Raw genomic sequence first — 14150 nt, forward strand, 5'->3', positions numbered from 1 at the left:
ATACAAGGAAGCGGCTGCAGTTGCTAATGCCCGATTCTGTAACAGACACTACGGACTAGCAGATGAGCCTCGATCACATAAAATGGTGAGGTAGAAGATGGAAATAGTACAATGCTGTTTGCACAGTTACATGTCAACCACATGTCCTTCAACTGACAGCTGGTTGAGCAGTGGTAGCCACTGCAGGGGGGGGGGGGGGGGGGGGGGGATACCCAGCAATGTGGAAACATTTGGGAGTTATCTCAAATATGACTACAGTATCAGTGAGTTGTGACAAGTATGAATCAACTGCTGTAGGTTCTTGAATGTAGCAGTTTGCAGGAGCATTAAAAATATGGATCAGATAGGCTCGGTTGTAGAGCAGGCAGTTAGCAGATATTGGTTCATTGAAAGGATAGTGTGGAAATGCAGTATACAATTGGGTATCTGCAAAGAAGGGCTGCACAGATGGTGACAGGTTTGTGTCACTCATGTGAGAATGGTATAGAAATTATGTAAACCTTGAACTGGCAGACACTTGAAAATAGACGTCAATTATCCTGTGAAAAGCTTACTTTAAAAAGTAGCAATAATTATCATTGAGGGAGGAATCTAGAATTGTACTACAGCCCCTATGCATTGCCCCTGTATGGACTGTGAAGACAAGATTAGAGCCCTCCCCCCGCCCCCCTCCCCCAAACAAACACACACACACACACACACACACACACACACACACACACACACACACACACACATTGATTTTTATGTATGTAGGTGGAAATAAAAATAAATGAATAAATAAATGTTGTAGGTGCTGGCTCCAAAGGAAGTTCTTGACGAATGGCAGTTGCGACCACAGAAGCTGGTGACCCGCTTCATCAAGAAATACCTGACAATGAAGGGTCGGCTGTCACTCGAGGGGTTTGGAGGGTCCATATGTGTGAAGAGCCCCCGCCGCTTCAAGCTGGTGCAGCAGGAGTCTGAGAATTACGACTAGTTGCTGTCAGTAGATCAGAGTCCCGTCTGTGGCTGCAGCACAAAATACGTGGCGCAGGAATCTTCCTCCGCTTCTGGAATGACTCGACGGGGCTACATTCTGGATCGGAGGGGATAACATTCCGGCTGCAGCTGAATTCTTGCAGGACTGACATCAGAGAAAAAAATAAAAGTAAAAATAAAAATGCAGCATCCTTTTTGTGGATGCTTTGCTTTTTAATTCCAAAGATTTATGTTCATTCGATAGTGGCATATTTTATTTTCTTGAAACTGGACAGAGACCAGTAAGTGAAGTGTGAGCCTGAATCTTGTGGTCACATGTGCTGTTAGCCTTAGGGAAAAATGTTTGTGTTTGTTTGTAGCGGTCATCTGACTTATTTATATGCCATTGTTTAATGTATAGTGTAGACTGTAGGATAACTATAAAAAATATGAGACAAGTAAGATGTTAATGCTTTCCTTTAAAAGGCTGTGTTTCAAAACTGGGTGATTGTTTTAGACTAGTGCATAATTTCACTTTTTATACTGTTATCTGCACGGTGTACAGTAGTTTGTATATTACTGTCACCGTGTGTTCAGTGCGAGATGAGCTACAGCATTCCCACTCATTTATATGAGGAGTTTCATAAGTTGGTGTTAAATAAAGTTGTTTGTTGTTTGTCATATGTTGTTATAAAGTAGTTTTTGCAAGCTAGATGCTTATAGGATTTACACTTCTTGTTAAAACTGGAGAGTATTAATGTTACAATAGGTAACAAAAAAAACTGTGGCTCATGAGATGTCTGTGTGTGCTCTGGTGTATGCAATTTCTCTGGATGACGTTATATAAAACTGCCATATACATGCATAGATGTACTAAATGCCTTAAATCTGCTCACTGGTGCACAATAAGCCCAGGGTCGATTGCCAGAGTGATCAAAAAATAAATCTTTCGTTTTTATCAACCCCAGTTGTTCTAATGGTTTCTAATTGTACAGCATTTTTATATGTGCAAGTGCATTATTTAGAGACTGAAAAAATGTATTTATTAGATTTGTTCGAAATGTGTAAATTTTGTGTCATGAAGGATGTAAATAGACAGTTTCAGTATTTAAACCTGTGAAGAAATAGAAAGAAAGAATCAGTTGTTTGTACTTAGTGACACGAATATGCTGCTTGGTTGATAGTCCACTTGTGTCTCGAATTAATAAGCTCCTTTTTGTAAATGGCAATTACCAGAATATGCGGGAAAAACAAATTTCTTTGAAATCTAAAGAAAATATTGTCTCCATTTATCATTTCTGTTTGTAGTTTACAGCTCTATGTCAGAAGTAATTGAAAATATGCATATCCTAAAAAAATGTGAGTCCTGTCCTCTGATTTCAGTTGCAGCACAGATTAGGAAAAGTACCTCCATTTTCCAAACGTGCTTTCTGCTACTCTAGAGATGTATCAGTTAAATTACTGCCCATAAAACAGCTTAAGACCATGTTTGAGAATCTTGTGGACACAATTTTCAATTTTGTCACTATTCTGACATTTTGGGACTATTAGTAGGTACTCAGATACGAACAGATAAAACTAGTTGCGATAGTGGTGAATGCGTGAAATAAGAAACACGACCTCCAAGTATTACTTAGGTTGGTGTTTACCTATAGAAAAATATGATTTTATTTTGTTCCACCTAAGTACAGATGTGCATAGGTGTTGCCAGATTCCAATTTTGTTTACTTACAAGAGAACATCACCAATTTGACCTCATATTTTACAGAGAAAAAAAGCACACTTGCAAGGTATCAGCCCATCGGTCGATTCCACGTGAAAATTAGGCCCTTAATTTGTATAGCACTCAGTTACGACCTGACTGTGCGGCTTTTAAGAATTCATGCACACCCGTTGTTTCACACTCATTCGATCTCACTGCAACCATACAATGCCCAAGAGTGAAGTACTACACAGTGGACTGACGGCAAGCCTCACACTTTAGCACTCTGAACAAAGCACACATCAATGTCGCAACAGTATTTCATTGGATGTTGAAAGTGCTCTGATTGGTCACTGTGCAACTGCTTCGATACCAAACCTAGCGAAAGACTTGCCACAATACTGGTGCACATAACTGCCTGTAAAGCAGAGACTACATTTGCAGAAACTTGTTACGCTGGTCATAATTAACATCAATGCAGAGTTGTTGGTAAACCTACGGACAAAATCTTCAATACGCGAAAGCCACATACATCCAGTGGGTGAAAATATCTTGTTCCACACAGTGGTAATGTCAGTACAGAAACTGCACTATCTTTAGTTCAGTGCTCTTAATTCATAGCTGTACTACTGTAATTTGTTCATTGCCATTATGAATGCAAACCTCTTAACTCACTCCACTGCACAGTACTCGAGCATTAAGCAGCTGCAGGTCAGCTGCTTACAATCGAAATTATGGCCCAAATTTTTCCATGGGACTGATTGCTGTGGCAGATATCTTGCAGGTGTGTTTTCTTTCTTGCCAAAATATGAGGCAAAGTTGCTGTTGTTCCCTTGTAAGCAGAGGAAAATTATGGCATTTATTTGATTCAACCAGACTTTGACTTATGATTAAGTGGAATTATTGTTTTATGAAAGTAACAAAACTACAGTCACCTGAGCACAATGTATTTTGCTGTCAATTTCTCTTCAGCTGCCCCAGTGATATTGATTAAATTATATAGTCTGATATGCCCCACACCCCTTTTAAAAAATTGTTTCATTATGTCATTACGTTAATGTTTATAGTCTATTGAACCACTGGTTTCATTGTTCCAGCAACAGTAAAGAACATTTCACCTCCACACTTGATCCCACATTGCAAACCAAGAGTCAAAAAGAGTCTGGCCCCATTTCAAAAACGTTGTATTGCTCAGTGTAATCTATTATTTATCATGGGGGCATCTAAAGATAGCACAAAAATTATAAAAATGAGTGACTGAAAGAGGAAAGTATAGTTTTGTAAATGCCATTATTTAAATTACATCCAAACATAAGAGTAGCAAGTTTACAGCTTTGATTACATTTGTTATTTTTTGTGATCACAAATAGCTATTAATAATATTATGAAATGTGTACATGCTTTTGACTAAGAGCCTGTCTGTGATCCAAAACAATGGAATTTTTTGCAATTGGGTTTTTTAATTTGCTACACATAACATGAAATAAAAGTTGAGTTGAATGTGACATTTCTTACAGTATAATACAGAATTCACAAGAGTCTGATGTCCATATGGAATACCTTTGCATCGAGGAATATCCCCAGCCAAAACTTCCGAGGGACCATGTTTCATGTGTCACATATCATTTGTAATATGTCTTTCACTAAATAGTTTTTATTGAAAGTGAATGTGAACTTACATGAGAGATGCATGTAATTTTCAGCATTATTTTTAAAGAAATACGTCCATATAACGCTTGTAATTTAATATATACTTTCTCCTTTTGGGTCCACGTCTTTCAACTGTATGGCTGTTGGATTTTCTTCTGTGGAAGGTACACAGGGTCTGGAATTCAGGCATGTTATATTGTCAATCATATCTGCAGTAGAAAATCACAAACTTAGATGATGAGAACTAATTATTGTGTATAAGCCTAACAGACAAATGTGGGTGATAAGAAGTCTTCCTGGTTTTACATTACAGAAAAGCTTTTGAAAGCACGGAATATTTGATTCCAAATATGTCTGCCTTCAGGGCTGGTAAACTGTTTTCATTCCAGTCATTAAGAGAGAGAGTTAATCCTTCACTTAACAACATGCTGTATTGCAGTACTAGGTATGTCCAGTCAGTGGGAAATTCTAGAAAGATTCCTTGCAATGAAATACTAAAAATTTTGGTAACTGCAGTCTGTTACATTGGTAGTGGAAAAATTATGTTCCAACTCTGTGGCCTTTCTAACAACATAAAGTCTGTTACTTGGTGAACATTCTACAGTGTTCAATTTCATGATCACCATTGGCAAAATTTTTGCTTCATAAAACCTTTTCCCCATGACATTTCCTTGGATCTATGTACTCTTGATTTCCATTCACTGTTTCTTATTCATTTATGTTTACCATTTTTTGTGGTTTCTGTTGTAATTCATTTTACCTGCCTATTTCTGACAATAGTTTATGCACTGTGTGAAACAGGAAGGGGAAAAAGAAACTTAAATGAGGGTGGGAACACGTCTTATGTTATACAAGGATGATTACATGAATTAAATTTTCATACAAAGTCTATGCTTGTGTGATAAAACTTGTTCACAGGTAGGTAAATTGTTCCACGTGAAAGCGAGTCAAACACCAGTAATACGAATCGGAGGAGTTGGTTAGTTAATTCAGTCACAAGAAAGATTAATTTTAATTTCTCCAGAGTAAGGAATATTTCTGCACATTAAAACGTAGCCCATGATGCAAAATTCTTAAATTGGGATAGGATATTTTCTCAGGTGATAGCACTAGTGATTCATTACATCCACTTCCAGTTTTGCTTGGTGTACATAAAATTTTCGAATGCAGAGAGGGAAAGCCCTGAACAGCACAACCCGGGTATAACCAAAAACTGTACATCCTACTTGCCCTCATGCAGATGTGCATTAGAGACCCAAAGTTCACAGAACTATTCACTCAGCAGTGAGCACATATTAGAAATAAATTTGGATGAAAAACATTAAATTCTGACGAGAACACATTTTTCCAGGAAGAAGTAGGCAACGAAATTATGCAGTGTTTTTCATCACTCCTTTGGAAATAATTTACATAGAGCAATTTAAAAGTGATGTTGGTGATTTGTCAGTATGTATTTATATTTTAACACAGGAAGTAGAACTAGTGACAAGCTGAATTCTGTGAATTTCACACCACTTTGTCATCCCATCTCCCTCCTTAATCCATTTATTGTGGCTGTAGAAAATACATACTGATAAGCTCATTTATTTGGGTGAAATGGAGTCCATGTTGGGACAGTTGAGGTTTGTGCATGTGGAATGTGGTCAGCTGTTTTGTTTAGAGCTGTTGCTATATCAGGTTTGGTGGGTATGGATTTAAAAGGAACTGGTGATAAATTTCTTTAAATGTGCACAGGTAGGCTGCTGAAAATTACACTAACTTCACACTATTTTTTCTACATAGGGCTGAACACTGAGAGGGGGTTCTTGGCCGTGAGGGAGCAAGCAGAAGCATAAAATGAAATCTCTGCCACAGAAACAAATGATAAAAGCTTTTGCATCCATGTTCCAACATTCTGTGAACTAACTTCCACAAAGCTATGATGACTTATAACATATTCCATATTTTTTGTAATCCAACAGATGGTAAAATGTGGCTACAGAAGTTTTCTGATTTGTTTGTTATAAGAAAGGGCATGTTTCTTGACAAATTAGTTTGGTCTCTTCAGTGTATTCCTGATGTGAATAATTGCTTGTGGTGTGCTAATTTCTCAGCAGTATCCGATAAAGATTAAATCCGAAAAAGAAATGAAGGGTAATCTCTCTGTAAATTAGGTAATTACAACTTTGGACAGTTGATGTTAAGCATGAAGTATTACAACCTGAGATGGGAATACATATGTTTCGAAAGACTTTCTTCGTTTTACATGTATTCCCCTTAGTGACAGTCAGAACATACTCTCAATGAAGCAGTACTGGGTTATTGTGAGGATCCAAATACGAAGTAAATAAATTTCCACTCTGTAACATATCTTTAGGAGGAAAAAAGTAACAAATCAATGATTTTTAAAGTGAAGAGCCTATTTTAGTAATTACAAAGGCCAAATATTGATTGAAACTCTGATAAGTATTTCTTAAAACACACAGTAAATTAAATTGTCTTTTCAGTCCAAAAAAATACCAACAGAAGCAGCTTTTGATGTAATATTTCTCTGTGTGAAAGTGCATTTGTATGGGCATAATTTAAAAAGAAGACATTTATAGACAACGACATATCTACTAGACACTTTAGTACGAGAGCTGATTGTATGATACTAGAGTATATGATTTTTGTACCCAACATACACTTTTGTTAGCGCACATAAGTTTTTTGTGTCTCTAAGAAAAAAAAGTATTAATGGCTATTTAAAAATAGTGCAGGCTGCCTTAAATTTAATAAGCAGGCAATTAAAGGAGTAAACTGTGAGCATAAAAGTTCTGTTGGAGCATACTGACTACATTGGTTTCAGATGTGAAATAAAGAGATTATGCTTTGGAGCTGTGACATTGCACAGGTAGTAAATAGAATTAAAAGGCAGAGTTCATTAATGGAAACTCAGCTGAAAGTCATGAGAGTACTCATTCAGCCACATATAAGTACATGATCGTAGAGGAGACTTAAATTCAAAAACTCTGTGGATGATTCTTAAAAAATATTACCAGCTTCAATTTGTTTTGAGTTAACAGGTAGAGAAATGTGGAGATCCAAATTCTGCACGATGCTATGCAACTTGTGCTGTTTTTGAACACTGCCATTATTGGATTTTCAAGACTTTAAAGAAACAGGAAGAGAAAAACTTGTGCTGTCACTTATGAGCAAACTGACAATAAGAATTTTGTAATATCCCAATACTCCAGCAACTATACCGTGCCCAATCCTTTTGTCTCAGAACTGCACACCCGAGACAATGAGGGAATGGAAAAACTACAGTCATAACTTGATTAAATCTATGATACATCACATGTACGGTCCGTGCATACTTCACGATGCAATAATCTTCTGGAGGAGAAAACTCACTGAAATCCCTTCTGATGTCATTTACTACTTTAACTGAGAGTTGATTAGCATTAATCTCTGCGTGGCAATAACTACACACAGTCACCCAGTTTACTCAAATTTATGTTTCATGTATTGTCACTCTGCTTTTTCTACTTCATGACTTAACTGCAAACATCATGAGTTTTGAGCAATTAGTGTCAAATGCACCTGACTGTATGCGACATACATTTTGAGGCATAATGTTTCATCTCGAGGTATGTATTTTGCATATTCTAATCTTCTGGCTGTTCTCGTGATATCGCTGCAGTTTGAAGGGGAACTTGGAACTACTTAATGTGAGGAAATGAAATGAATACTGCACATTTTAACATTTCACACCAATTGTGATGTTAATACTTTGTTTTCTCTTGCTAAGTGGTCACATTTATGTAATTGCAGTAGTTGTGTAGTAGTGGAAAAGTGATTACAGTGGCACCTCAGTTTATTCAGAATATAATTTATCATAAATCCATGTAATCTGAATATTTAGAAAAAACTGGAATAACGTGGACAAAATGCGACCGTATATTAAAAAATGTGTATACAGTCATTTATATACAGCATGATCACGTAGGCTATTCAGCAGTATTAGTGTTGCCATCCCAAAGAGAATGTTATTGTGTCCAGCCATGTCTTCACAGTGAGTGCCAACTTCATCAACTACTCCATAAATTGTCTTTGTCGGCAGAGGAACAAGCGGGGTAATTCCATAATCAGAAATCATCATTTTGATACATAAATCTTCAATTTATTCTCACTTATTCTGTCAAAACCCTACTGCTGAATTTCCAATGCCAAATTCAGTTGCAACGTTTTGCAACAATTCTCATTTATCGATCTTACGCAGTGCATCAAACTTTTTTTGTTCATGGACACAATCACCTTCTTTCTCTCTGATGACATTTTAAACTCGTAACTAATGAGGTCATTGCAATGCTGTATAACTCTATGTTAGCTGACACACTTTTACAATATTGTATTGCATATTGACTTCAGGTCTAAACTTAGGAACAACTGAGTCCATTTTATTTTCTGTATTTCTTGTTCTCTATTTTTGCAGTAAAGCATCCTCTGAATGAAGGTAATCAAGCACCTGATTTTCTTCTGCCTGTTTCTAGATTTATCACTGGATAGCTGGCACATCAGACACATGTGACACTCATTTTTCTCTCATATTTGTATAATACCTGACATCAGTAGCTGTCTTGTAACTCCTCTTCTCTCACAGCTATTCTTTAAATCCTCACATACTGATACTGAGTCTTCTGTTACTTTTGCCTGTTAAAAGCACAGTTAAAGATGAAAACCCAATATACTTTCTAAATGTGCTACTTCAATTTGATTAAGCTATAAGCTGCTTATGTGTGGTGAAAACTATCCCATGAGTTAAATTAGAGCAAAACATTCACATCACGATTGGTGTATGTTTCTTGACACCATAATTACATTCTGTACTTTAGATAAGTGCTGATACATAGTGCCCAAAATAAATCATATCTGGCTGTTCACAACATAAGGAGAGTCTTGTACCAAACATTGTCATTGTACTTTGGCTGGTGATGTGACTCACTTGGCATCAGGATGTAAACTGAGATGTTACATGAACAAAACAGATACACTGACAAAGAATACATGAAGTGCTGTCAGTAAAAAACAATTCCATCTCACTATAGGCCACACATGAACATCTTTTGTGCTTATTGCATTTTGTAAGTTCCTGAACCCAATTCCCTTGTCTATTTTTGACTTATAAAATAGAAACATTTTTACTCAGAATAGTTATTTTTAATTTGTGTTCTTTCTCTATTTTTTACAATTTCGTTCACAGTGTCACTAGTTTAAACCTTATGTGCCTTTTTTCTATCAAGATTGAATACTTCGCAGTAACGTGCGACACCATACAAGATTTACTTTTGAGACTAGCTTATCTGGAGTTTAAAAGTGTCAACAGTTGTTTTGCCACTGTCAAGAGATCTCTTCCTTTCATAGGCAATGTTCAAGATAATGAGTACTAGAGCCTGTACAATGTCATAGCTTGTACCTGCTGTGTGTTATCAGGTTACATTACAGTCCCTTGGCTCCAACTTGAGACTTTCACTGGCAAAGGTCTTTGAAAGGTTACTCTGTACTTGATTAAAACTTATTCACTTTCATAGCATAAAACTGGCAGCAGAGATAGTTAAAATTTGATAAAATTTGGCAAATGAACAATTATTGTCTTCTAGAGTGTAGTTGTATGTGTAATTTTCATCATCTTTTTCCATATCGTGTGAATTTCTCATCCAGTAGTAGAGTGCAGCAAATGCCATTGCAGCCGCTTTCTCAAAAGATTTAAAAAAATGTGCTGTTATATTTCAGTGCAAATATGAACTTGAGTATATAAATTCCGTCGAAAGTGATTGACAGAAACAACTCAAATGCTTCTGGTCATATAAATTTGTGGCTTATCATAGTGTAGCAGACTTTCATTTGAGAAAATATATATGCAGTAATAAAATATTACAATTTTAGATATAAGTATTTCATCTGATAACTTGTAGCTGTTGAATCCATAATGAACTCTAAAAGTCATAAGATGTTTTCAAATTCATATTGTAAAAATAATAAGATATTTACCTTTTCTTTTTAGACAAGTGCAATTTCATATTTTGTTCTGGATTCTTCTGTTACCTAAAGAAGTCATGAAGAAACATTTGTTATAAAGTTGAAAATTTTAATAGGTGAGAGCTGTGGGTAGTTATTTTACCACGTTAAGTTTGAAATGTTGTGTATATAACGATTTAACAAAAAAATTTCATGTAAAATAGAGACATTGGTCACAACAAAGAATTGTGTGATATGCCCGAAATGTAGAAATTGTTGGTAGTATTAGTATTGTTCCTTTGTATAGAGTGAGTGTTGGCATAGTGAAAGTAAATTTAATGTAGACTAATTTTTTTTGCATATTTCTGTATAGTTTTTCTTGGCTGCCCATTTGTATGACAAGTACTCACGGCAAATGGAAAAACTGCCAGAGGAAGCAGCAACATCACAGTTCTTACAGCTTGCGATTTTCATGTAATAAAGCCAAAGGATGTTTGTCCTTTCTAATTTTCACATAAATAATTCTGTTTTCATGAAAGTTATTGAAAGTATACTAAGCAGACATAATTTTTTGTTTCTGTGACTTTGTAAAGCACTCTAGGGTGTACAAATTTACTTTATTTTCTTACACTTCATTTCACCATCACATTTTATTTGAAATATTTGAAATGATGACACTAAGTAGGTACTTGTAGAGTATTGCTTCTGTAATTACAGCTGTGTACCTATAATTTAACACTGTCAGACATGGAAATACATCTTTATGTGATAGTGCTGTTGTGGATTGTGATGTGTAAGTGTGGCTCAAATGTTATTTTTTGTGAGAAGAAAATTCTTTGAATTTGTCCTTTTCAAAAGTTGTACAGGATTACAGTTGATATAATATCTGTGAATTATGCCTTTAATTGTTGATATTGACTGATGTCCTAATGGCGGAAGGAACTGTCACAATAATCACCACATTTACACATTGTAGTTGGAAATTTGAAGTTTTCGGTAGTGATCTTTACTCATCTTCAACATATTACAAAACTATGTGAGAAAGATGTACATATATTATATACATTGTATACAAGATAACAAAAATAAATAAAGAAGAAGTGATCAGCTTCCTGTTATTTGTTTTATTTACAAATGACCCATATGGTACTTTTCCTTCCATGAAATAACAAAAAAGAAAATGGCAGTTGCTTTTAACACAGTAGTGCTTCAGTATCCATCATCCTATGGGAGATAATATGCCCTTTACATCCTCCAATCTTTGAACTAACTCACACAGCCAGTTATAATGGGACCTACAGTTTAATGTTGTCACCGAGCCATGGGTTAAAGCTGGAACAGATGTAAATTTGTGTGCTTACAGTGGAATTCATTGCATACTTTTAAATGTTAATTGCTGACACTGCTTACAAAAGCTGTAATTTTTCTGATCTTTCATTTTACAGTGCAGTAATTCAGTCTGTTATTAAGAGAAGTTTAATGTCTTATTGGTATGCTGCATCATTTTAACTGTCAATGATGACTTTATGTCACTCTGAATTGAAGTTCTTTTGCGCATTTACAAAACTACATAGAGGGAAATGAGGTTAAAAAAAAAGAGATTAAAATGTTCCAGTGAATATTCATGTATAAAACAATCATAAACTTTTAGAGATGCTGGAGAGAAATGAATGTGTTAATTTCAGACGTGATCTTGAAATGTCTGGTTTGAAAGTTATAAGTGAAAATTTCAGATTTATCATAGACACCTTTCTTCAAACATTTTATTTATTTGCTTGACTTGCATTCTGAACATGGCATGGTGTTAAATTCACAATAGCTATTGAAACTGAGGTTTTGCAAACCATCAATGTATTTAAGAATAACATGATAAAAAGTTGCTGTATGTGTATGTATTTGTGAATAACCAGTCTTATCTATACCTGCACCCATTACCTTGTTTAGATTTCTGTTATCCATTAAGTGCACAACTTGAAGAGGCTTATGCCACTGTTAAATAGGCCACTAGAATGAGTTTATCACTTGTTCAAATTTTTTTTATTGTGTTACTGCGTTTTGGGGAGCAGTTTATCATCACAATATATGCCAAACAAAAGTACAGAGTTATAAGCACAAGTGTAATTGGCAAAAGTCATAAAGAGTAAATATACAAAAGGTATTATAAAGAACATTCCAAAAGTAGAGGTACCAAAAAGAAAAGGTGTCATAGAGAGTGTGGGGTCAGATGTGTCAGCACTCAGTTGCTGGAGAGACAGTGTTACCAAACTTAAATTCCAGGAACTGCCACCCCATGGCAAGACTGTACTGGTACAGTGGCATTATTTGTGCCCACAGAAATAAATGATCAACTTGATAGTGAAATAAAAATAGGATCAAAATCTCAATTGTGAATCTAAATATATGAGTGTAATTTATAAAGTCCTGCACAGTGTGAGTTAGAAACGAAGGAAATAATTTATTTTACAAAATACCTTTACAGTCATTCGATGTTATCTCCATTCTTGCTTATGACAGCTTTCTAACATTTTGGAAAGTTCTCTATTCTAGATAGGAACCTTCGTTGTTGAACCATCTGATTACTTGGGTCATCTCACTGGAAACTTCTTCAGAGTTGTTCCTTCAATTTGGGAAACACATCTAAGCCTGGCAGGCTCATATCAGTACTGTATGATGGGTGGGGAAGTATTTACCATCCCTATTTGTTGAGAATTTCTGTCACTGGTAAGGCAGTTGCATTCTTGTACTATTGTGCAAAATGAGGGCACCAGCTGTAAGCCTGTCAGGCCTTCCTTGATTAATTTTCTGGTGTGAAATATTTTGCAGAAATGAGTTGTAGTTCGTGCCTATTCCAGACTCTACTGAGGTATTCTATTTGTAGTTATGACTCCATTCATGTAATATGCGAAGATCATTGTCAGTTTCATCTTTGTTGGCACTGGAATTTTTTCCGATTTGAGAGCCTTAACTTTTCTGTTGTGATGAATGATACTTCACTTCTGGCTCAAAAACTCATATTCATGTTTCATCAATTGCAACAATCCTTTTCAGGAACTGTTCTCCTTCTCTTCAATAATGTTGAAGCAATTTTCCTGTGATTCTTTAGTGATCTGCTTTCTGATTGATGCAGATCATGTGGAACCCATCAACCAACAACTTTTCTTGAAACTTCCTGGCAGATTAAAACTGTGTGCCCGACCGAGACTCGAACTCGGGACCTTTGCCTTTCGCGGGCAAGTGCTCTACCAACTGAGCTACCGAAGCACGACTCACGACCGGTACTCACAGCTTTACTTCTGCCAGTATCCGTCTCCTACCTTCCAAACTTGGTAGAGCACTTGCCCGCGAAAGGCAAAGGTCCCGAGTTCGAGTCTCGGTCGGGCACACAGTTTTAATCTGCCAGGAAGTTTCATATCAGCGCATACTCCGCTGCAGAGTGAAAATCTCATTCTGGGAACAACTTTTCTTATCTTTAACTTTTCAGTTATGAATCAGTAAATGACAGACAGATATTCTGGTCTCACATGCAATTTCTTCACATATGTTTTTGTCATTCCTCTCTCAAAATACCATTAACAATAACCTAAGAGGTGGTGTCTGTTGCAGCTTCCACGTCTTTGGTTGTCCTCAGTACTCATCCAACCTGCACAGAAGTGATACTGTGCTATGATCCACTACACTATTCCCACACATCTCTCTCAAAGAATTGTAAATTTTTGTTGGGTTCTTTCCACATTGGGATTCGATTTTGATGCAGGAACACTGGTAACTATGTGGAATGTGACCTGACTCGATTTCAGCTTCATTTTAAAACTGAATTACTCACGACAGCTGTATGAACCAGCAAACACATATACGACTG

At 36.1% G+C, this 14150-nt stretch overlaps 1 protein-coding gene across 4 annotated transcripts in view; it reads left to right on the plus strand.

Annotated features, from left to right (window-relative positions):
• The window catches only part of LOC126293741 (uridine phosphorylase 1), a 424249-nt gene extending 412845 nt beyond the window's left edge, over positions 1-11404 (plus strand). For all 4 annotated transcript variants that reach the window (XM_049987094.1, XM_049987091.1, XM_049987093.1 and 1 more), the window contains one exon: positions 794-11404. In XM_049987094.1, coding sequence (XP_049843051.1) covers positions 794-979 — 186 coding nt within the window. In that variant the 3' untranslated portion in view covers positions 980-11404. The remainder of the gene's footprint in view (positions 1-793) is intronic.
• Positions 11405-14150: the final 2746 nt, after the last annotated feature.

Source organism: Schistocerca gregaria, chromosome 10 (genome assembly GCF_023897955.1).
Source record: "Schistocerca gregaria isolate iqSchGreg1 chromosome 10, iqSchGreg1.2, whole genome shotgun sequence".
Lineage (NCBI taxonomy): Eukaryota > Metazoa > Arthropoda > Insecta > Orthoptera > Acrididae > Schistocerca > Schistocerca gregaria.